The 25,138-nt window shown below is 39.5% G+C and overlaps 1 protein-coding gene across 2 annotated transcripts in view; it reads right to left on the bottom strand.

The window, feature by feature from the left end:
• The window catches only part of SDK2 (sidekick cell adhesion molecule 2), a 442,394-nt gene that overhangs the window by 19,501 nt on the left and 397,755 nt on the right, over positions 1–25,138 (bottom strand). For both annotated transcript variants that reach the window (XM_074224650.1, XM_074224651.1), the window contains 5 exons: positions 23,792–23,917; positions 14,426–14,590; positions 13,032–13,172; positions 11,962–12,100; positions 8,803–8,929 (listed from right to left, as the gene is read on the bottom strand). In XM_074224650.1, the coding sequence (XP_074080751.1) occupies positions 8,803–8,929; positions 11,962–12,100; positions 13,032–13,172; positions 14,426–14,590; positions 23,792–23,917 (698 nt within the window). The remainder of the gene's footprint in view (positions 1–8,802; positions 8,930–11,961; positions 12,101–13,031; positions 13,173–14,425; positions 14,591–23,791; positions 23,918–25,138) is intronic.

Raw genomic sequence — 25,138 nt, 5'->3', positions numbered from 1 at the left:
TGTATGGTGATCAACTGTGAATAACTTAGCTATTCTCAGCAATAAAATAATCCAAGGAAGGACTGTCCTTCTGCATCTGTCCATTTCTAGAGAGAACTGGTAAAGTCTGAATGCATATTAAAGCATACTTTTTCTTTACTTTTTAAAATTTTCTTGGTTTTTTTTTTTTGGAGGGGAGCTCTGATTGTCTTTCAAAACTTGGCCTATATGGAAATATGTTTTAAATGACTTCACATGTATAATTCATATCAAATTGTTTGCTTTCTCCATGAACAGGGAGGGAAGAGAGGGAAGGGAATAATTTGGAACTCAAAGTTTAAAAAGAATGTTAAGGTTGTTTTTGTATGTAATTGGGGAAAATAAAATATTAAATTAAAAAACATGACATCATTAGGTTGCAAATCTGGATTACTGGAAAGATGATGATTCCCTTGGTTGTAAAGGGGCAGTTTGGAAGAAGAATAGGTTTTGGGGGAAATAAAACAAGTTTTGTTCTGGACATGTTGAGTTTGGGATACTTATGGTACATACACAATTTGAAATGTATGAATAGATAGTAGATTAGAAACAGAGAGAGTCTATGGGCTGGGTGAATGGAATCATATGTCTAGAGATGATAATACAACTCATAGTTGCAGATGAGATCACTATGTGAGAGAGAGAAAAGAGGAGTCCAGGACAGAACCTTAAAGGAGACCTGTTAATAGGTATGACCTGGATTAATATTCAGCCAAGGAGATTGAGAAAGACTGACTAGGAGGACAACTAAAACAGTATCAGTATACAGAAAGTAGTTTTGGGAAAACTCAGAGATGAGAGGGTATCAAGGAACAAGGAACTTAAAGCACCAAAGAGATCAAGAATGAGGATTAGGAGCAACTGCTCCTAATAGTGAATAGAACACTGGATCTGCTGTCAGGAGGACTTGTGTTCAAATTTGACCTCAGACATTAACTAACTGTGTGACCCTAGGAAAGACACTTAACCCTCACTGCTTCCAAAAAAAACAACAACTTGAGAAGAGATCACTAGATTTGGAAATTAAAAGACCATTAGTAACTTTGGAGAGAGAAGTTTCAAACTGAATGACAAAAGTTAGAAGACAAATTGCAGATGGTTTAGAAGAGAGTAAGAGACAGGAAGTGTTAGTATTAACATAGATTGCTTGTTTCAAGGAGTTTAACTGAAAAGGAAGGAGAGATATAGGCTAAAAGCTAGCAGAAACTGTTGGATCTAATGATCTAATGATTATTTAATAGATGAGCATGTTTGTAATGAGGCAGGGAAGGAACCAGTAGATAGGAAGAAGGGGGAAGAAGAGAAAAGGTGGGAGGGGGAGAGAAAGGAAGGAAGAGAGAGAGAGAGAGAGAGAGAGAGAGAGAGAGAGCTATCAGTAATGGAGAGGACAAGAGGGGATGAGATCGCCTTGGTAAGCAGCTGAATTTCCTCATCGTAAGAGGCTGAGGTGAAGGAAAATACAGTGGGGTTCTATGTTAGTGGAATCTGAGATGAGGACTAAGAGAAACAAGGAATTCTCAGCAAATGGCCTTAATTTTTTCAGTTAAATATGAAATGAAATCTCAGCTGAAAGGGCTGGCTTGGGAGGTTTAATGAGAGAAAATCAGGTTTGGAACAGCTGTGGTGAAGACAGTTATTATATCCTCTAAAAGTCTTTGCACAGTTTAAACATCCCCATTTCCTTTAACAATACTCATGTGGCTTGATCTCCAATCTTTATCACCCTGATCATTATCCTTTGGACATAATCCAGTTCTCAATTCATCTTTCCTAATATTATCACAGTAATCTTCATCTTCCTTACTTGTGAAATCTAGAATTATCAATCCTTTAAAAATTTGTGATTATTTCTCCTTTGTCTGAGATTCAAGGACCTCCACCTTGTCTTTCTTAGCCTTGTCTCATATTATTGCCATTAAGTCCAATCTCCAAATCTGGATAATTTTGCCCCTCCTGAATATGCTCTGGGCTCTCTGCCTTTGGCCCTGATGTTCTCTATAACTGGAATACCCTTTGGCCCTTTGCATCCTTAACTCCTACCCATTATATATGTGTGTGTGTGTGTATTTTGAGGCATTGGGGGTTAAGTGACTTGCTCAGGTCATACTACTTCATTCTTAGAGAAGACCATGACATCAGGAAGGTGATATCATGACTGGCACAATGAATTGGATTTGAGTGAGGAGATGCTGTGCTAAGTCTCCAGCCTCACTTTCTCCTTCAGAACCAACTAGATCTGGTGGCCAGATATGAATCAGAACTGGAGATGGCCCTAGATGTGAGGCAATCAGGATTAAGTGACTAGCTAGTAAGCGTCAAGTGTCTGAAACAGGATTTGAACTCAGGTCCCTCTGACTCTAGGGCAGGTGCTCTTTCCACTGTGTTACCTACCCAGTTTAAAAGCTCAACTCAAATGAAAACATCTCTGAGTCCATTGGTTGGTAATGACTTCTCTTGGACTTTACATAATACATTGTTTTGTATCTCCCTAATACACTTTCATTATTATGTTCTGGGGGTTGAGATTAGGTCATATCTAAATTTTGCATCTCACTTAGAACCTCATGCAATGTTCTGTACCCAGTTGTGGTTTTTTGTTTTTATAAGTCAGAGGAGATTTCTGTTCCATTAACTGACCATCCTAATTCAATAGAGGATATTCACACAAAGTGATCACAGATCCCTTCAAGATTCAGTTAAACATGGTTTGGTATTTCCTTTAGCTAAGTCTTCCAAACTTACAGGAAACAATTAAGTGCCAAAGACCAGTTATTCAACCTACTATGGATTAATTCTCATGTGTGGCTCTAAAGCTTTTGAAAAGTTACTAAAAATCCAATCAAGGATTTTGTTGAAGGGAAGAGGTAAATCAGGTCTATATCAAGGAATCAACAAGGCAGTATCTGAACTTGGACTCAGAGACATGTTTGATTCACTTATTGACTTCTTCCTTTGTAGAATTTCCTTAACTGTAAAATGCTTTGTAGCATAATAGAAAGAGCCCTGGATTTAGAACTGTGATTCCAATCCTACCATTGACAATAATTGTCTTTTGAAGCAGTTGTTACAGAGAATGGAGCCTGGAGTCAGGAAGACATGGGTTTCAATGTAGCCTTAATTACTTACTGGCTGTATGACCCTGGGAAAACCATTTAACTTCTATTCATCTCAGTTTCCTCTACTGTAAAAATGAGGATAATAACAACACTTACCTCACAAAATTGTGAAGATAAAAAGATATCTTTTTAAATTACTTAGCACTGTACTGGCCTATGGCAGACTTTATATAAATGCTTATTCCCTTCTTAACCTTAGGATCCCTGAAAACTTGGGGCTGTGGCTGGCACATAAAAGGCACTATATAAATATTTATTCTCTCCTCCAGAGTAAGGTGGACTTCGGAGGACATCTAGCTTTGGACAAGAGTCTTCTCTACAACATTATTCCTGATGAATGGTCATTAGGCTTTTGCTTGAAGATTTCTAGAGACTAGGCACAACCTAATTTTGCCCAGGGGCAGCCCATTCAGTTTGTGGAAAGCCCTAATTGTTCCAGAATTGACCCAAATATGGTTTGTTGGAACTTTCATGGATTCATTCTAATTCTCTCATTTCTGAATCTTCCTTTTCAACTGAAAAATGGGGATAATAACATCTTCTGGGTTATCTACCTCCCAGGGTTATTGTAAAAATTAAATGAAGATTTTTATTCTTGTTGTTGAGTCATTTCAGCCATATTCAATTCTTTGTTACCCCATATTTGGTTTTCTTTTTTGTTTTGTTTTATTTTGTTTTAGGTTTTTGCAGGGCAAATGGAGTTAAATGGCTTGCCCAAAGCCACACAGCTAGGTAGGTATTTATTAAGTGTCTGAGGATGGTGCTCCTGACTTCAGGCCGGTGCTCTATGCACTGCACCACTAGCCGCCCCATATTGGGTTTTCTTGACAAAGATACTGAAGTGATTGACCATTTTGTTCTCCTGCTCATTTTACACATGAGGAAACTGAGGCAAAGGGTCACACAACTAGGAAGTATATGAGGCTGGTAAATTAAGATTATAAATATAAACCTTTTTGTAAATCTCATAGTGCTAAATAATAATGAGTTGTTATCACTAATGTTATTGTTACTGGAAGGATAATGTCTGACTAGAGCAGAGATTCTTAATCTTGGAGGCCATGAACTTAAATTTTTTTTTTTATAAACTGCATTTCAATATAATTGCTTTCTTTGTAATCTTATGGATTCATTCATTTAAAATACATTATTCTAAGAAGGGGTCCCTAAGGCTTGTTTAGACAGGGGTTCATGGCACAGTAGTCTATAGGCTATTTCTGAGTGAAGGACAACAAATGGATGTATTGGTATCTATGAAACATTAAAATAACCAGAGAAAGATTTCTATTCCACTGGGTAGACTCCTTTTGAAGGATTACGGAAAGACATGGAGGAGAATTACAAGAAAATGTGACAAGAAGGCATAGTGATCTATACTCAAGGGAGGAGGAAGTACTGGTGAAATCACAGATCTTTTAAAGAAAAGAAACATCTCTAGTGTGCCCAGGGAAAGTACAGAAGGTCTTGAGTTAGCAAAAGAGAAGTAGGCTTTGGGAGGCAGTTGACTTCTTTCCCCCTCTCCATGGAAGTTCCTGCTACCTAAGTAGCCTCTGTCCTGTATTACTTCCAGGAGGGGAGGGGAGAGGAAATCAAATATGCTTATACATTAATAAAAGGATCCATGCTTTCCTTGGAATATTTACCCTAAGCCAGGAACTTAGTGGCCCTATTTCTCCATTTTAGGGATGTCAGTTAGTTGACTCAGTAGTTAGAATGCTTAATGTGGGAGTCTGGAAGAACTAAATTCAAAACTTGTCTCAAACTCTTATCTGTGTGACCTTGGGCAAGTCACTTAACTTTTTCAGTTTTCTCATTTGTAAAATGAGGGTAATAATAGCACTAGATTGTTCTAAGAATTGAATGAAATAAATATATACAATGTTTTGCAAACCTTAAAGGGCTATGTAATTGCTCTCATTATCATCATCATCATCATCATCATCATCATCATTACTTCTTTTAAAAAATAGAATTTTGAGGTTTATAAAACACTTTTCTCAAAATGACCTAGTAACATAGGTGGCATGTTATTTTCACCCCTTTTTTTCAGAAGAGGAAACTGAATCTAAGAGATATAAAGAGTTTGCCAATACTCCAATAGCTAATAAAATATCAGAAATGAAACAAGAACTCCATCTTCTGATTTTATATACATTAATCATTTTTTATTTTTAAATTTTAAGCCTGGGTGTCCCTCTCTTGCTCAGGTTGGAAATTCTGAAGCTCCTTTTGGACCCAATCCTGAGAAACTTATTTGTCAAGAGAGTGCTGACCCATTTGTTTCTGTTCTGGGCGGCTCTTTCCTCCCTGGGCAGTGAGACAACTCCTCTATCTCCAAGAGATTTACCCCATTAGTTTTTGACTTAGTGTGGATCCTGGACTGGTTCAGACCTCTATAGCTAAGAACTTCTGAGCTAGGACAGTTCATCAGCCCCAGCTTCTCCAGTAACAGGGCTTACAATTAGGGTTATGATTTGCATGATCCCTCTTAAGTGGTCCAATATTTGAAATCACACTGTATTCTTCCATTAGATGAGAATCAATTACCTCATTTTACATATTCCAATCTATTTTGTGCCATTTTGTGCCAATTCTCATATTTCATATAATCATCACTTAAAATAGTATGAATTAACATACATGTAGCTGCTTCAGTAGATTCATTACTAGTGCTAATGGGGACTTAGCTGGACAGGCACAGTAATCTCTCCAATAGGCTATACTGCCTAGGAGTTAAGCTAAGAGGTGGAAATCACAGTGGAATCACATTAAGTCCAAGTTAGGATAGATACAAGGACTAGATAGAGACTCATTCCAAGTTAATTTGAATATTACTTCCATTTCCCTTCTAACTCTATGTAAACTCAGTCTAAATTGACTGTCTCTTTCAGGGGAAGTTTTGGATCTGGAAGTTAGGTTTCTGCGGTCTATATCTTTGGTACATCACAGCAGGAAGGGTCTTAGATTTGAATCCTGAAGACCTGGTTCAAATCTTTTGTTACTCCAATTAGTTCCCTTCTTTCTGGATGTCAGTTTCCTTATCTGTCAAATTGAGACCTTTGAGGATGGTTTTGGGTCTAAATTATAGGAGCAACATGCTTGAGGACCTCTAACCTCATGGATTCGAAGAGGATTAAGTGGTGCAGTGCTTAGAATGCTGGACATAAAGTCAGGAAGATCTGAGTTCAAATTTGATCTCAGACACTTATTAGTTGAGTGGTCCTGGGCAAGTCACTTAACCTTGTTTGCCTCAGTTTCATCATAAAACAGGGAATCATAAAAGCACTTACCTCCCAGAGTTGTTGTCAGACTCAAATGAGATGATACTTGAAAGCACAGGTACATTTCCTTCCTTCCTTTCCTTCCTTCCTTCCTTCCTTCCTTCCTCCCTCCCTTCCTCCTTTCCTCCCTCCCTCCCTCCATTCCTTCCTTCCTTCCTCCCTCCCTCCCTCCCTCCCTCCCTCCCTCCCTCCCTCCCTCCCTTCCTTCCTTCCTTCCTTCCTTCCTTCCTTCCTTCCTTCCTTCCTTCCTTCCTTCCTTCCTTCCTTCCTTCCCAGATCTTCTCTTTCCTCCTTCCCTTCTGCCCTTCCCTCTGTCCTGCTTCCCACCCTCTTCATATCCTTTGGTACATTTGCCTTCTCTTTCTCTCCTTAGTTAAATCTGGGAGAGCATTTGCACAGCAATTTCTCCAGTACCTGCCAGCTTGGATCACTGGTCAAAGGGTAAGAAATGTGAAAGGCACTGGCGATTCTGAAGGACTTGAGTGGCAATTGATGAATTTATATTTGAGGGTTCCAGAGGCAAACTGTTTCAGAGTAGTTAGTCAATATGGGAGTCTGACCCATTTAAAAGAAGGTTCACTTAATATTTAGGGGATTAGTATAATAAACACTGATCTAGAAGTCAGGAAAGAGGCCTGAGATCTAATCTTATTCCTGCCACTAATTAGCCATGTGATGTTGGGCAAGTTACCTAATCTCTCTGGGTCACAATTATCTTAGTTGTAAAAAATGAGGGACTTCAAATAGGGATTTTTTAAAGATCTCTCCCAGCTGCTTTTTTTCATAGGACACTATCTTCCATCTCTGGAGACTTCTACAGTCTGTCCCTTATATATCTGAAACTTTTCCCTCATCTCTCCCTCCTGACTTTACCTTAGGTTTGGCCTTCTGAAAGAAGCCTTTCCTATCCTCCATAACAATATGACTTTCCTTCTGGAACTATCCAGTCTGTCTTATATAAGTCATGGAGATTGTCTCTCCCAGGAGACAGGGAGCTCCTTGATAATTTGCCTTCTTTTGTACCCCTAGCATTTATTCCATTGCCTGATATAGATTAGGCACCTAATAAATGCTTGGTGAATGGATTTCAACCAGACTCTAAATTCTTTAATTTTCTGTGACTTTTAAAGAACTTTCTAAAAGGATCACATTCATTAAAAACCTTAACTTTGATTTTGGTTGGACAATATTTCATCTTCTTTCTGATAGGTACTGGGTTTTCCCCCATGCTTGGAATATTCTCCTTCTTTACATCTATCATTTAGAACCCTTAATTTTTTTCAAGCTGAAATTTGTGCCATCTTGTGCCCAAAGCCTTTCTTGATTCCCTCTTTTGGCAGGATCTTCTCTTGCATATATATATATATATATATATATATATATATATATATATATATGTATAATATGTATGCCTATACATACATGCATGCATATATAATATTATAGTTGTCATTCAGTTGTTTCAGTCCTGTCTGATTCTTCATGTTCCTATTTGAGTCCTTTTTGGCAAAGATACTGGAGTGGTTTTGTCATTTCCTTCTCCAAATCATTTTACAGATACGGAAACTGAGGTAAACAGGGTTAAGTGACCTGTCCAGGGTCACCCAGCTAGTAAGTAAGAGGCCAGATTTGAATTCAGGAAGATGAGTCTTCCTGACTCCAGGCTCAGCACTCTATCTACTGAGGCATGTATATGTAATACATGATATACACATACCCATAACTATGATTATTTGTCTATATTCATATACACATATGTGCCCAATGTAACATTCTCACATACACACTGTACTATCTACACAGATATGGTTAAGATAAATTTATACACAATAAATAACATTATACATTTAAATTTATATATAATTCTGTCAATATCTGAGGAGAGTACAGTCTGTATGGATATTTATATAGCTCTTTCTATCTATCTGTGTTGATAGTACCATCTGGCTCCCTTTCTCTGATTCTGGTTTGCTCTACATTGCCTTAAGTTACTTTCTCCAAGTAGATGAGAACTACATGAATCCTCCCACCAATTAGCAAGGAGCCATTATCTTCCTGCCTAGCTCATTTGTGATAGCTAACATCCTGAGTAATTAATTTTTGGCAAATAGGGAATCCCTTTAAGTTTAGAACATTGTACAGATGTAAACTTTGCATGTTCTGACAGACCCTCAGCATCCACAGTCTCTTGTTCTTTCATCAGAAGCTGGGCATTGATAGGGAGTTATCACCAACTGGATTTTGTGACCTATGGGTTGGATTCTAGGGAGGACCTTCATCTTTATGGCTCCCAAGCCTTGCAGTCCCTGTTCCTATGGCATTATATCTCTCTCCCTTTCCAGGCTCAAGTGATGGAGCCTACATCTTAACTGGACCCTTTTTCTCACCTGAGAGTCTGAGATTTCAGAGGGCTTCTCTGTCAAGCTGCTGCTTTCTGCTGGAATCAGGTCATTGTACTTGGTGACATCCTCATCGGAGTAGTGGAGACTGCCTGGACTGGGCCTTGGAGGAGACCTGGAGAGAAATGGGGAGGCAGGATAATGGGAGGAAGAAAGAAGGCAGCTATGAGGTCCCATTTACTGTGGGCCAGTTCTTAAGCAGCAGGCTTCTTAGCATATCCATTTTAGCCTATTCTGCTTAAGAAGTCTCTTCCATTTCTCCCTGAGGTCTGTCTTCTGGATCATCAGGATACTCATGGACAGAGAAGCCTCTGGATTTTAGCATGAGGAGGAATAAGGAGGTATGAATGAGAAATGACAGGAATGAGGATGGTTTTTCATTTGAGTAATTAATAAGTGAATTTCAATGACTGCCTTGTTTCCCTACTCCCCACAATATGAACACCATTACTATGCCTTGGGACCCTTGGGAAAATCTATCTGGATCTTCTGCTCATGGGGCCTGATGTTTTGTGGATTTGTCCAGTCTGATGGGTCAAAGGCAACTCTTTCTGATGCACCTAGAAAAACAGCCTTCTAAGAGGACAGTTTGCCTCAGAGCTGTCTCTGCAGCAGGGTGGATGATTGGTCTTGCTTGTCAGGAATGAGCAGAATGATCAAAATGATCCCTACCTCCTCTCCACTTCAGCTCCTTCCTCACAATCTTGGGTAGGTCCCATTCATCCAAAAGGAGGTAAGTGAAAATGAGCAGGTAACCTGCTGCTGTTCTGAGGGTAAGTCACAGAGAGTGCCAGAATGGAACATCTTAGTGTCAACAGATTCTCATTCAGGTAGCTACAATCCAGAGCTGGAAGCAGCTTGGGGGTGTGATTGGAGAGGCATTCTGTGTGTACACAGTGGGTGTAGAGAGGGCCCCAGGTCTGTGTATTCTGGGGGTGGGTGGGGCGGGGAGGGCTTTGGTGAAATGTCCCCTTGTTCAGCTGTGGCTGGGCAGGGGAACCAGCCTACTGGGACTGATCTGGCCATCGTGAGTCGTGCTGGGGTCCTGATGCTCTGGCCTCAAACAGCTCTTTCTTTGGGAAGGCCTGGGGTTTGGCTGAGGATGAGAGCTCGGCCGTTAACAGCCCTCTTCTTTTCTCTTTTTCTCCCCCCCCTTCCTCTCACCCTCCCCCTGCTGAACACACACATCGCTTCTTCCACTCCAGCCTTGGGAACAGAGAGTTCTTTGTTCATCTTGCCTGGGAGAGTCTTGAACTCCCTTCCTCTTTGAGCTGCCTTCTCCTGATGAGCCTGAGACATGCATACTAAATAGATCCTGGGGAGGAGCCATTGAACCCTTCAAGCTGGCCCCCTTTCCTTTCTTGTTTTCCCTAATCCCTAGAAAAATAAAATGTCCAGGTCAGTTAAGGTGACAGCTTTGCACCCCAACAGACTCCTCTGTATTCCAGTTTTGCATCAACTCTATGGCCTTCAGCAGAGCAGAAGTATCAAACATGGAAAGGAAAATAAAGTTTGAAATGACTTTGGGGTGAGAAAAATGGAGACCATATCCTTTGCATATTGTCTTGCCCTTTATATTCTAATTTTTACAGGCCAAGATACAACCCATTTACCACAGGATCGATCCAGTGAGGGAAATGTTTCAAGAGAGGAATTGACAAATACTTTTACATGTCTATATAAATGAGAATCTGGGGCAGAATGTCCAGGACTATGTAAGGAAACAGGGATGGAATAGGGAAACCTGTCCCAACAGGATACCAGACCAGCACTTGATAAAATTTGTCTTACTTTCCAAGAGATCTAGAGCACCCTAGTTCCTGAGGAATGGGTCCCTTACATAAGAAAGATGGTATCACAGAGAGTAGTTTAGCTTCCAGCTATGGCTTTCCTGGCCTTCTCATTCTAGGTACCTATTTTCAAGTGGTGATCATAGTAGGACAGAAACTGCTAGGGCAATCTATAACAAGCCAGGTCTGAATGTTTCTTTATACTTATTCCCCACAGGTTGCTAGTATCCTCTTGGAGAAGAGGATAGAAAAGAGATATCATATTGGGGGAAAATCGTCAGCCCTTCTCACTCAGAATTACCAAGCTTGACCAGGAGATGACTCCCTTCATTCTCACCTTGGCAGAGGTGGTCATCAGGCCTGTTTCCTTTTTAGTAAAAATGCCTAAGTTTATGACTCATGGAAGCAATCAGTTTCCACCTGTGCAGTCTCTTTATGCAAAATTGCATGAGAAGAGACAGGAGTAGCTAAGTGACTCAGTAGATAGAATGTCAAACTTGACATCAGGAAGAACTAAGCTTCATCTTGCCTCAGATACCTATTGGCTATGTAATCCTGGGCAAGTCCCTTAATAGAATGTTAGACTTGGGATCAGAAAGGCCTGAATTTTAATCCTGCCTCAGATACCTATTGACTGTGTCTATCTGCTTTATACACCTTAGTTTCTTCAACTGTTTAATGGTGATAATAACAGAAGCTACTTCAAATGAGATAATACATTTAAAGTGTTTTATAATCCTTTATACTATATAGAAATATTGTATATATATTTTGGAAAGCCCACCAAAAAAAACCATGGTAACTATATATGTCTTATGAAAGGATAGATTTTTTTTGGTATAGGGATCTCTGGATGAAAACATTTTACCAAGGGGGATTGCTACCAGTTCTTCAACTAATAATTTAGGAAAGATATCTATGGTACTTAGAGGTAAGGGATTTGTTGGGGGTTACATATCCAGAATGTGTCAGAATCAGTTCTTGAACTCTGAGGTTTCTTTCTATTATGCCACACTTTCTCTCAAGTATATGGAACATATTGTATACAACTATGATATATATGTATACAAATTATATCCACACACACATATGTATATATATATAAATCCTTTTCCCTAATACCCTGCCATCAGGTGGAACTAACCCAGCTTGAACAAATCCCACTTGTAAGGCATTGCCTTGGCAGCCCTCTTCCCTGTCATCCTGAACCCTGACTCACTGACCCCTACCAGTCTTTTAAGCAGATTTAAATTTTTGAGGATTGACCTCAATTCTTTGGTTATTTTCAGGTTCCTGGACCTTCTTGGGAATTCTGGGGAGGGGTGGCTAATATCTGGCTCCATGGTATATTATTTACCTGGTATAAATCCCATTCTTCCGACAGAAGGAGTTCTTAACTGAGAGACGGCGATTGTTGAGTTCCAGGGCCGGAAAGCTGCTTTCATCCAGACTCACCATCTCTCCATGGCCCAAGGCACTGGATTTGGCATTGTTCCCTGGGAAAAAGGAAGAAGGGAAATTATGAATAGTCAGTCACTTCTACTGTGTCTTCCCCAAATTACTTGGGGGTCAGAAAAGAGGGCAGGTAAGTTTACAGCAGTGAGAGAACTCCTACCCTTCACTGGGGTTTTCCTTTTGGGATCAGATTATAAATACTGAAGGGAGTGGATAGGAAAATACTAGAGAGGGCAAGAAGGAAAGAGAAGGGACAATTTTCACTCTATATCTGAATAAATACATGTTTCCTTGAGGGAAGGAGGGATTATTGATAGCTGGCTACTCCCAGTACAATTCTCTAGATTGCTTGTGTGTCTTCTTCAAGGTCTTTCTCTTTCCAAATGATTGAACTTAGCCTTGTCATCCCTCTCCCCCACTAGTATAGCACTGATCTTCTGACCACTATAAGAACTTTGAGTTGAAGTAAATGTTTCCTTTAGAAATGAACTCTTTGGGGCTGGCCTCAGTCCCTTGGCAAAGAAAAAGCAGTGGCCTTCAGGTGCCTGGCTCCCAACTAGAGCTGTACCTAGCATAGAAGCAATAGGGCTTTGCCCCAGGATGATAGTGGGGTACATTTCTTCCCTCTGATGTCTCTGCTGCCTCTACCCACTTGTGATCCTTTAGCTCTCTCCAGATTCTCCTAATTACTCTTCCCTCTACTACTGTCACAGGTTTCATCTTTACTCTATAGCCACTATAGGTACAAAGGTTAGATCCTCCCCCTCCCTCTTCCCCATCCTTGTATGACTGTCCCTATTATCAAATTATCCCTCCTCTACATTCCTTATGCTCTTCATTGGCTCCCACTTGGTTTTGTTTGACTAATATGTTAACCTAAACCAATTAATTAGGTTAAAAATATTCCCCGTTATAGTTGTGGACCTTAACAATAGTCTCATGTCCATTAGTAGAAAGGAGTCCCCAACTTACCAGAGTCTGACTTCTTAGCATACTTCTTGCTCTGACCACGGATAATAAGGACAAAGACCAGCAGGAGAATAAATATGAGGCCGACCAGTGCGATGACCACCAGGAACCACCACTCTTCATAGAATGGATTAGCTTTCTGGGCTAGAACATGGGTTGGCAATCAGTGCCTAGAATGCTCACCCCTTTTCTGGCTTAAGATGCCTGCTAATCTGGGGATCCTGTTAAGCTATATCCCAAGTTTGGGCAGGGTAAGTAACTCCGTACCCTCTGAGTAGGGGAATGGCCAGAGATAGATTCAGTCCTGGGTAGAAGGGAGGTATTATAGGAAAGGGTCTAATCTGCTCTCAAGTTAGGCTGGGAGTGTACAGTTCTATTTCTCTGATGGTAAAAAGGAGGGATATAAATTTGGATGGTGTCAGTAGAATGGGTTCTCTCCAGGGAAGACTTTATATTAACACTTATCTTTTTGGGATTGACTGTCATCTCTCAGATGTACTCTCTATCCACTGGGAAGGTGCTAGGGTATGACATAGACTCTTTTATGGAATTATTTTAAAGAGTCCATTATGACAATCTGTCCCTTGTAGATGCTCAGCTAGTATTGCCGATTGACTTTCCCATGAGGGTATGTGGGAGAGAGAAAGAGGAAGGAAGAATTCTTGGAACTTATCCAGAACTCAGAAAACTTTAGTTATGCCCCTGCCTTATAGGGGGTGGGAAGTTAGGAAGGGACAGCTTAGAGTTTCAGTTGTAAGTGAATTTAAATAATGACTAGGATTTGGGGCATAGGGTTAAGTAATCCAATCCTATCTGAAACTCTAGAATATCTCAGCAGACAAAGAAGTTTGGAGACGTGATGATGAAAATTCTTAGTTCATCCTGGTAATTGCCCAATATGCTTGGGGTTACTTCTCTAGAGGCTACTGACACTGCCTGGGTATTTTTGGTTACCCAGGAAACACACAACTTGCTGGCATGGTGCCCTAGGTCTCTCTAGAGATCTTGGTTTCTCATTCCATTGAAGTTCCCATCTCAAAATGACTGACTGATTTAACTTCCCCCCCTCCCCCCTTGGCTGGATTGCTCCAAAAAAGAGGCAGCTGAATCTAGAGAAGATAAATCCTTTAGTTTCCTAAAAGTTCAAAGCTGAATCAGTGCTCTGCCCCACCAGGTCTTATCATTCTGAAGAACAGAGGAAAATGAGTTGGTTTGTATTTGAACCATCCCAATCCCCCACTCTAAGAATCCTACTGCCCTGCTTGTGTTTTCCCTTCTTTCCCTTCTTTCCCTTAAGAAACATGACTATAGAGGTGGCATGTTTGGATCCTCTATGGGGGTCTCTCCTCTAGATAGCTTTCCTACCACCCATCTCCCCTGTCCCCAAAGGCCAGTACCTGGGACAGATTGGGATGGGCTGCTAGGTGTGCCATAGCCATAGTCGTTGACAGCAATGACTCGAAAGTCATAACTGACACCATGCTTTAGGATGTCCATACTGAATGTATATGAGGTCACTTCTTTAGGAATGTCTTTGATGAGGATGTCCCAAAGCCCTTCATCTGCAATATCAGAGAAGATGAGGTTAACCCTCAGGGGATGGGGAGGAAGGAAAAGCCAAGGAACCTCATCTTTTATCACCATCTCCAGGACTCCTCTCTCCCCAGTAATGTCCTAATGTTGTCCACCTTCCCTACACCATCACATTGTAGCCAACTATATCAGCAGTCTTTTGTTCTCCAAATAAAAGTGGAAAAAGAATTGTATAGCAGGAAGGATTTATGTTACAAAATCTCATCTACGATATCCTGAAGAATGTGAGCTACTCTTAATATCATTGACTGACGTTTATTATATACCCACTCTGTACCAGGAAACCCTTTAAGAACACTAACATTAAAAATCTAACATTAGGTTAAATCTCATATTTTTTTTTATTACAAATAGAGAATCTGGGGGGAAGTATATATTATAGTTTAAATGTTAGGCAATTTCTCCCTCTTTTTTTCTCCTTTCCCCTCCAGTGTTGATTCAGCTACTTTTCTTTTTACTTTAGTTTTTGAGTTTTCCCTATGGATATCTTTGTAATTTTATTTAAGATTATATGGTTCTTTCTCTAATGGGATGTAATTTACCATAGCTTCATAAAAAAGTGTGATCAGAGACTGTATAAATTCAAGAGGTATGGGCAAACATCTATCATTGCTCCCCTAAGTATTCATATTGGAGAAGAGAAACGGGGTGGGAGAGGGAAGGAGTATATTTTGTCTCAAGGGAGCATGTCCTGACCATCTGGATGAAGTGGAACTCAGAGAGAAGAGCAGGAATTTAAAACAGGAACTACCTGAATTGGAGAAGTTCTTGCATAAGGATACCCAATCTAAGCAAACCTGGATCCTACAAGAATTACAAAAGTCAGTTCCTTGGTGGTGGTGGGGAATGGAAGGCACTGTGGTGTACTGGAAAGGGAATTGGGTTTGAAGTCAGAGGATCTGGGTTTGAGACTTGGTTCTGCACTTGCTACCTATAAAACTGGGCAATGGACTTATGGTTAAAATTATTGTGTGAAAGGTCATAGAGAATCTGTGTTGTCCCATAAGATCCCACAATATTTGAAAGGGATCTCCAAGAAACTAATAATAAAGAAATCTGAAAATAACTGTAAGTTCCTTTATCTGGTCTTGAGCTGAACACAAAGGCAGCCAGAAGTTGGCAGAGGGAGATAAAGGGGTCTCACCAGGGAAGCCAGCACAAAAGCAGGTAAATGTAGACTCAGGTGGAGGTTGGGAGAGGAATGCACCACAGAAGACAGTACAAATTCAGATTAAACCATTGAGAAACTGGAAGAACTGGGAAAGGGTTGTCACTGTGCCAGGAAAGCCTGTATGAGTTCCCACAAATACACCTGAAGCCACTGAAGCCAGACAGCCAGGGGAGAGATAAGCCATAACGCTCCAGTAACTGGGGACTTGGAGTCAGATGTTGACTCTGATTAACTATGGTCTGTTAGAACAGAAGCAGGACAAAATGAGTAATCAAAGATCATTGCTCAGAAAGACTCCTTGGAGCACTAGGAACAACAGCAGGAGACAATGCCTATGCCAGGGATGATTCAGGAGTACTGAGACCAGAGTGATTTTTGGTATCCCATTAGAGCCTGTCAGGATTACAGTAAGAGATGTAACTATTTGGAGATCATTCAAGGAGTATGGCTAAGATCAGAACCTGCGATGAACTCCCCACAAGATTAAGGCAGAAACTAAGTATTGAGGAAGAGGGACAAATGAAAAACCCAGGGCAGCAGCATCCAGATAGGATCCCCTATAGAGAGGATGAGATTAAATAATGCTGTTCTCTTCAATTCAAGAGATCAAGGAGGATTTGACTCAAAATAAAGTCATAAACCAAGAACTGAGGCAGAAAATATGAACAAACAGAAGAAAACATGTAATACAATGAATAAATAATATAAAGAGAAGTCCAAGAGATTAAATTTAAAAAGAAAAGAGAAATCCTGCAATAATAACAGAGATCCAGAGTGGGGGGGTGAAATGCCTTAGTCAAAAGGATTACAAAAGTGGTTGGAAGAGATGAGAAAACAAAACAAAATGGGAGTTTGAGAGGTAAAATGAAAAGGAAAATAAGTCACTTAGAAAAGAAGATGGAAAACCTTATCCATTGAATGGACTCTGAAAAATATAATGAAACAACCAGCATTCAACAATCCCATAAGAGGAAAAAAAGTGGAACAAATAAACCAACCAACAAAAAACAGAAACCAAAAAATTAGAACAAAGCTAAAGTTTGAAAAAAAAAAGAAGAAAAAAAAGAATTGACCAGGAAAAGACTAAAGAGAAACAATTAAAGAATCAATGAATTTTTTGAAACTTAGAAACAAAAAACCAAAACCAAGTCATCATATTCCAAGAAAACATTAATCTAGAAAGATTCTATTAGGTAGCTCTGAAAGAAACCCCAACTGACCACACCCAGGAATATTAAGACCTGGAAGCAGGGAAAGCACATTATATTTAAAGGTTTCAGAAAAATGAAGTAATATCATAAATATATTTCCAGTCTCACTTTCTCTTCCAGAGCCATATGATCCAATGGCCAGATATGAATCTGGATGTGAGGCAATCAGCATTAAGTGACTTGTCCAAGGTCACATAGTTAGTAAGTGAGGCTAAATTTGAACTCAGGTCCTCTTTACTCCTGGACTGTGTATAATAATGATGAATAAGGTGAGTACACACAGAAGCATGGAAATACTTATATGAGCTGATGCAAAGTGAGATATGTAGAATCAAGAAAACAACAGGATTACCAAAAAGGTAAATGGAGAAAACAACGACAAAACAATAAAAACTGAATGCCATGTATTTTTTGTGGTAGCAAGGTATAGCAATCATAGTAGATGCCCATTGATTGGGTAATGGCTAAGTAAATTGTGGTTCATGCATATTTCCATGCTGTAAGAAACAACAAATATGATAAATACAGTTATGATAAATATAGATAAGCAAGATGTACATTAACTGAGGTAATATGAAATATCAAACTGAGATAAAGTAAAATTTTAGATTATCAAATGAAAATTTGTAAAGGGTTTTTCAAGTCTTAAAGCAATATAGAAATGCTTCTATTATTATTATTCATATTATTGTCCTATGTAAGATAAGCAAAACCAAGAAAAATATACATAAGAACTACAAAAATGTAAAAGAAAAAAATCACTTCAAAACAACTGAAAATGTAAGTTGTGCTACCTGCTTCCTGACATAGAGATGATGGACTCAGAATACAGATGGAGATATTTTTTTTTCTATTTTGGATGTGTCCAATGTGGAAATTTGTTTTGTTTGACTTTATATGTAACTAACAGGGATTTTCTTATTTTTGCTTTCTCAAATGGGGCTGAGGGAGAGACTGAGCAATGAAAATAACATAAAATTTAATTTAAAATTTTAATTAAAGAGAAATTAAAAAGAATAATCTTAGGCTCAAAGAAACAACCTGGCCCCTTACCTCCTTTATAGAGATTGGAAGGTGGAATCCAAAGGTATTTTTTTTTGATGTATTGATTTGTCTTTTTTCTTCTTTATTCTTTTAAAAAATTCTTTGTAAAGAATGACTTTTCAGGGGAATAGAGGGAGAAGGTTATTGGGGAAATCTGGTGCTGTTCAGTTGTTGTAATTATGTCCAACTCTTTATAACCCCCTTCAGGGTTTGCTATTTCCTTCTCCAGTTCATTTTACAGATGAGGAAACTGAGGCAGACAGGTTAAAGGGACTTGCCCAGGGTCACAAAGTGGCTAGGTCAGATTTGAACTCATGAAGATGAATGAGTATTCTTGCCTTTGGGCCTGGCTTTCTATTCACTGAGCCACCTAGTTATTATGAGGGGGAAATTTAGGTGATGTCAATAAAAAAAGCATCATCAAATATAATTAAGGGGTAGTAGGTGTGCAGCCAATAAAGTGGGCTTGGAACCATGAAGCCTCCTCTTTGTGAGTTTAAAGTCAGCTTCAGTCACTTACCAGCTGTGTGATCTGGGCAAGTTCTTACATCCTTTTACCTTAGTTTTCTTGTCTGTAAAATGAGCTAGAGAAGGAAATGGCAAACCACTCCAGTATCTTTATTCAAATGGGGTCACGAAGAATTGGACATGTCTGAAAACCAACTCAAAACAATGAAAACATTAATTAAAAACAATGTCATGCAATTATAATGCCCAAAGAAGATAATATGGGAAGGCACTTGTCTCCCTTTTTTTGTGGAGGTTCAGGAATACTTTGGCTCTCTGTGAGCAGGAAGAGGAGCACATACAGGGCAATATAGATGGTGTAAAAACCAAAGCACCATAAACATTTATTTAAAAAAATTATAAAAGAAAATTAGTTGAGGCCTCCCTCCTATTTAACTTTCCCCATTCTCACAGCAAATGGAGAGAAAAGATGGGGCCCAATAAAAGCTGAGGGGCAACATCAGAAGTTACAAAAAAGTCATGCTACAGGTCTGGGTGGCAGTCCTGGGCCAATGTAATTTCTTTCTAGAGATTGTGTTTATATGTATGTGAACATGAGCATGAAGATCCATTTCTATTTTTTAAAAAAAAATCTTTCATTTTGGAACATGAGTATGTAATGGTTGTTTGGCTCATGTTGCCAGAGGGTAGTGGCAGACTTTGAAATTAATCATGTCCATTATTTTCCAGTACAGAGCAAAGCACCAATTCCTAACAATAAAGTGATGTGGTTAGTAGAGTCAAAGAATGGGGGGCATTGGAGGTTGGGTTGGTTTGCTGGTGGGGGAAGGGGAAGGCCAGGCATCACAAAGACAAGTTTTAGGTGAATCAGAAAAACCAGGGAAGGACCTCTACCCATCTTCCAGTCTTATAAGCAGTATGTTTTAAAAAGATGGACAATGGAAATGGTGAAGGGCTTATGGAGATGATGATGGGTAGAAGGCTCTGAATGGAATACTTGGTGACAAATTCTGGACTTTTTAAGGGAAATCTAGAAAACCAACTCCACATTCTATATCCCTGTCCTACACTTCTCTTTACCTTTGTAGTGTAAAATACTACATTGCACCATGCCTTGAGGATGCCTTGTTTAGCTGAATGAGCTTTGTTGGTAGGCACATTGGTAATATATTTGGGAAGCCAGCAGAACTGAAAAGAAAAAGTCAGAACAACGTTTATTTTTCTGATGTAGAATGTTTAAAACTGGATGTTAGATTTTTACCATTTCAATTATTAGTTATTGTAATAGTTGAATATGAGGGTCTGGAATATTTTGATACTACTGGAATTGCTATTATAATAATATAATAAAAAATAAAATATAACAATATATTATAATATGTAATATACACACACACACACACACACACACACACACACACACACACACACACACGACAGAGGCAGCTAAGTGGTGCAGTGGATAGGGACTGGCCCCTGGAGTCAGAAGGACCTGAGTTTGAATCCAGCCTCAGACACTTGCCGCCTACTAGCTGTGTGACCTTGGGCAAGTTGCTTAACCCTGATTGCCCTGCATCCAGGGTCATCTCCAGTCATTCTGATTCATACCTGGCCACTGAACCCAGATGGCTCTAGAGAAGAAAGTGAGGCTGGTGACTTAGCACTCAAATTCAATTTGTATGCTTGCCATTGTATCACTTCCCTGATGTCATGGTCTTCTTTGAGAATAAAAGACAAACATCATTATCATTATCATCATAATAGTTACCATTTATTTAGTGCTTTGAGGTTTACAAAGAGCTTTACAACTATTATTTCATTTGGTCCTCACAATAAAGATAGGGGCTACTCATATCCCCATTGTACAGATGAGGAAACTAAGGTTGATAAAAGTTAAGTGACTACCAAGGTTACACAAATAGTAAGTGTTGGAGGCAGTGTTTGAATTCAAGTCTTTCTAATTCCAGATCCAGTATTCTATTTAGCAGCCAAATCAATTTTAGTACTATCAATGTTATCAGCTACTGAAATTATTAGGTATTTTTCATTTTAATTACAGCTATTCACTCTGATTTGCTGGCAGTCCCTGTGAGACTATTGACATCATAACAGGTACAGAAACACTTCCTTCTTCTTTTTACACAAAATTGAAATAATTGGATATTTTCTATTTTAATTACTACCTCTTTACTATGACTTCTTGACAGTTCCTGAATGATTACTGATAGCAGAATAGGTACAAAACACCACCCCCTCCTCTTTTTTTTTTAAATTGAAATTATTAGATATTTTCCATTTTAATTCCAACCATTCACCATAATTTCTTGATAGTCTCTTGAGTGACTAGTCACATAACATGTACAAAAACATCTTTTTTTTTCAAAAATGGAAATTAATAGATATTTTCCATTTTAATTACTAGCTATTCACTGTGATTTCTTGATAGTTCTGAGTGACAAGTGACATCATAATAGATACAGAAACGCCTCCTCCCCTCTCTTTTTAAACTTAAATCACTTAATGTCTGATGTCACCAAATGTGTGATGTTTTGTGACAGCAGCTCTGTTCCTAACAGTGGATTGACTTGGAAGCCTAGCAACTGAGGTGGCTGGCAGTGGCTGAGAGCTCCTAAAGGAAGCAGAGTCCTAGAGAAGCAGGTGTCACAGCTAAGTTGTGAAATGGGAGCTAGGAGAGCAGCCCCCTGAGCCAACTTATCAGCTGCTCATTCTCTGATGGCTTTGGAAGTTCTTGTGATTAGATTTTAGGTGTGACAGGAGAGACTGGTACAATTATAGGAGCTAGAGGAGCTATAGGGCAGGGATAAGATTTAAAGAAGCTTCTTTGAGAGTCTTGGAGAGGTGGTCACCTTGGTTATAGTCCCCTTTGGTCTGACCTCTGTTGTGAAAGGGAGATCCAGGGATGGAGCTATTATAACTTCCTGGACCTGCATGTATCACTCTGACTCTGGGAATATATCCAATGTCTGACCTTACCAGAGGAAAAACTCTCTGAGGGGGTAAAAACTACCTCTGGGTTGGAATGGGCTTGAGTTGAGTCCCCTTCACTCATGATCCTTTGGCCAAGAGTTGATATTTATGTTACAAACTTCTCCAAGGGGGTGGGATTCATCAGCCCTAGAGAAATCCTAGACTGTCCAGAGCAAATTCAATGTCTGCTATTCACCCCCCCAGGAAGGGGCATTCCTAGATCCATGGGAACTATGAAGAATAGCTTTGGTTACTTAGGGCTCTTTAGAGCAATAGTCTCCAAATGTTTTTTTTGATGGCACATACTGTGAGTTAAAAAAAGAGAATGAGATAAAAATAAAATCAACAATATTTTAAAAATAATTATTTTATGTATTCATACTAAAAACCCATTTTGCTCTCACTTAAATATGTAATAATTTTTAGCTGCAGCTATGTGGTTGATTATATTTTGTTATTCTTGAAACTTGTAGTTTAAAATTAATCATACAGTGTTTTAAAGGTCTGGTTCTAAGTTCAGCTGATTTCCACCGTTGGTTTTTGAGTGGCTGTCACTGTTGAGATGGGTAGACCCAATCAGAAATACATAGACTGTACTTACTAAATTATAACAGTCATTTTTCATTCTTATCTACCAATTATGCAAAGGTTTTTGTTGAATCACAGCTAGTACATTTCTCAAAGGTCTGATTCTAAGTTCATTTGATTTCTACTCTTCATTTTTGAATGGCTGTCACATTTGAAAAAGATACCTCTCAAAATGAATAAACCCAAATGGAAATACATTATTGACTGCACTTACTAAATCACAGCACTTATTTTTCATTCTTATTCTCCAATTATATGAAGGTTTTTGTTGAAGCATAGCTTGTATATTTATCTTAATGGAAGGTGGAGGGGCATAGTCTCTGGAGATCAGGTGCCAAGTTCAGAAGGTGGCTGTGGTAGGTGGGAAAATGGAGCAGTACTATTTGTGGTGAGAGACTTAGAGAGGTCTTTGGTTCCTGGTTCTGGATGACCTTTTTTATTTGTTTCTGTAAACTGACCAGTGGACTAGAGGATGGTGGGAGGGTCTTGGGAGCAGGGTTGCAAATCTGAGAGATTTTTCCGAGCCCTCTACCCACTGCTGCTGCTGCCCCTCAACTCTTGTTGGTTTAGGTATTGACTGTTCCTTCCAGGCTCTCATTCCTGCAATTCCTCAGAGCCCATTGTCAGTCTCCCTTGGGACAGTGGGGTGACCTTTCAAAGGGTTTGAGGAGTAGTACAGCTATAGAAGGGAGCTTATATCCTTGGGAAACATCTCTTTCCTCCTGGGCCAACCTGGGTTCATGATGATCCTGGGATTTTTTAAACTGTTCCCAGTCTGTCCTGGGTTGTGGAGAACTTAATTCATTCATCCTTCTCTCAGGAGGAAGAGACTCTGGAAGGGTTGCTAGGGAAGTAGAGCCTGCCTATTTTTGGACAGTTAGCCCTTACCAGGCACGGGGCAGGGGTATTTATGAAGCTGAGAAGGGGACACTGCTACAGGAGGGTGGAGGACTGGGACAGATGGAGTGGGGGAAAGAGGGAAGCAGGCAGATAATGACTTCATGGCAATCTGAGTGCAGGCTGGCAAGGGGGGCAACAGAGGTGGGCAGAGGCCACAAGCATTAGCTGTTCTAGATCCTAATATTTAGTTTGAGTTCTCCAGTGGACCATTGTGTGCACTTCCTGGGGTGTGTGTATACCCCATTTTGGAAATTACTGATATAGAGACTACTTACTTCATTTTCTCTATTCTTCAGTAAAACCTATCAAGCAAAAAAAAAATTGTGGGTGTGCTCCTTATATCAGGTCATAGGAGTCTTTTGAATACAACAGCTCAATTCTGGTCAGCGTGAGGCAGCATTAGGAAACTATTCAGCCAAGGCAACTTCTATTTCCGACATTGGTGGGTTGAGGCAACCTTACAAAACTTGGGGTTTGTCAATTTATACCACTTGCCTAAAGCAAGGATAATCCTCAGACTGTTGCCAAAATCTGATGTTCTATCTAGTGCAAAACACTAAAACACAAAGCTGGTATTTTTCCTGGGGCACCTAGGTGACTTCTGAACCAGAATCCAACTTCTCCATATATGATGCACTAACTCTTAGATGTTACCAGATACTGTAGCTCCTCAAACAAGACCAGAATTTTCTCAAATACAGGAAATAAGGTTCTGCAAGAAAAGGGGACTGGGGAGAGTTAAGAAGATGGTGTGTGGAATATGTGATGACAGGAAGGCTGGAAAGGAAAGTAGAATGTACCTGAGGGTCGGGCCTCTATGACATAGCGGGTGATAGGGCCTTTGCCAGGATCTCCACTAGACCAGTGAATGGCGATGGCTGAGCTGTACCGGATGATGATGGGAATTCCAGGGGGTCCAGGAGCACCTGCAGGAATTGAAGATCAATCAATCAATCAATCAATCAGCAATTATTTATTAAGTACTCAAACTAGGCACTGTGCTAAGTATTAGCACAAGTACCAAGAATGAATTGACTCTACTCCCAATGAATTTACATTCTACCAGAGGGGTATGTATATCAAAAATATATGTAGCATAAAGTCAATACACACTATATATAAAAAATAGGTGATGGGGGTCATTAAAAGATGATGCAGTGGATAGAGCACTGGCCCTGGAGAACCTGAGTTCAAATCCAGCCTCAGACACTTGATACTTACTAGCTGTAGCCAGCTGATCTTAGACAAGTCACTTAATCCTATTGCTCACAAAAACCAAAATAACAACAACAAAAAATAAAGTAGGTGGAGAGTCAAGTCAAGAAGCATTACTTAAGCACCTACTATGTCTCAGGCATTATGTGAAGGGTTGGGCTCAGCCCTCAAGGGACTCATAAACTAATTGAGGAGATGATAGGTAAACAACTATTTGCAAACAAGAGATATACAGCATAAATTGGAGATTATTCCAGAGGAAAAGCATTGACATTAATGGAAACCAAGAAAAACTTCATTCAGAGAGAGGGTAGGGTTTTAGTTGATACTTGGAGGATGGAGGAACATTTCAGGCTTGGAAGTCAACCAGTAAGGAAATGAGTGCATTGTGTGAGGAATGGCAAAAAAATCAGTCATTTGATTCTAGAGTATGTGAAGGGGAATAACAAGAAAAATGGGTAAGAAGGAGAGCAAACATAACTCAGTGGGAGCTGCCCCATCTTCTCATTCTCTACCAGGGCTACTCAGTTGAGTTCTTGGAGAAAAAAAAAAGATCTGATATGTCTGACACTTTGTAGGTCTTCATTTGTAGGATTTAATTTGTAAGGCCTGATGTTTGAAATAGAATGTCTAGCTTTAAGTATATGTAAATGTGATATACTTAAGTACATAAAATCTAAAGTATAGAAATGGAAAGGCCACAGGAGGAGATGGTGTTGGTAATAGTACATATACTTAAGTATATCACATATGCTTAAGTACATTTAGTCTAAAGTATAGAAATGAAAAGACCAGAGGAGATGGTGGTTCTGATATTACATATACTTATGTCTATCACACAGATTTAAGTACAAATAGTCTAGAGTATAGAAATGGAAAGGTCAGAGAAGGAGGTGGTGGTAGTGATATTACATATACTTAAGTATATCAGG

Source organism: Macrotis lagotis, chromosome 2, assembly GCF_037893015.1.
Source record: "Macrotis lagotis isolate mMagLag1 chromosome 2, bilby.v1.9.chrom.fasta, whole genome shotgun sequence".
In the NCBI taxonomy this organism is placed as follows: domain Eukaryota; kingdom Metazoa; phylum Chordata; class Mammalia; order Peramelemorphia; family Peramelidae; genus Macrotis; species Macrotis lagotis.
Note: the sequence above shows the minus strand (reverse complement) of the source record. Positions and strands in the feature narration are given on the sequence as shown.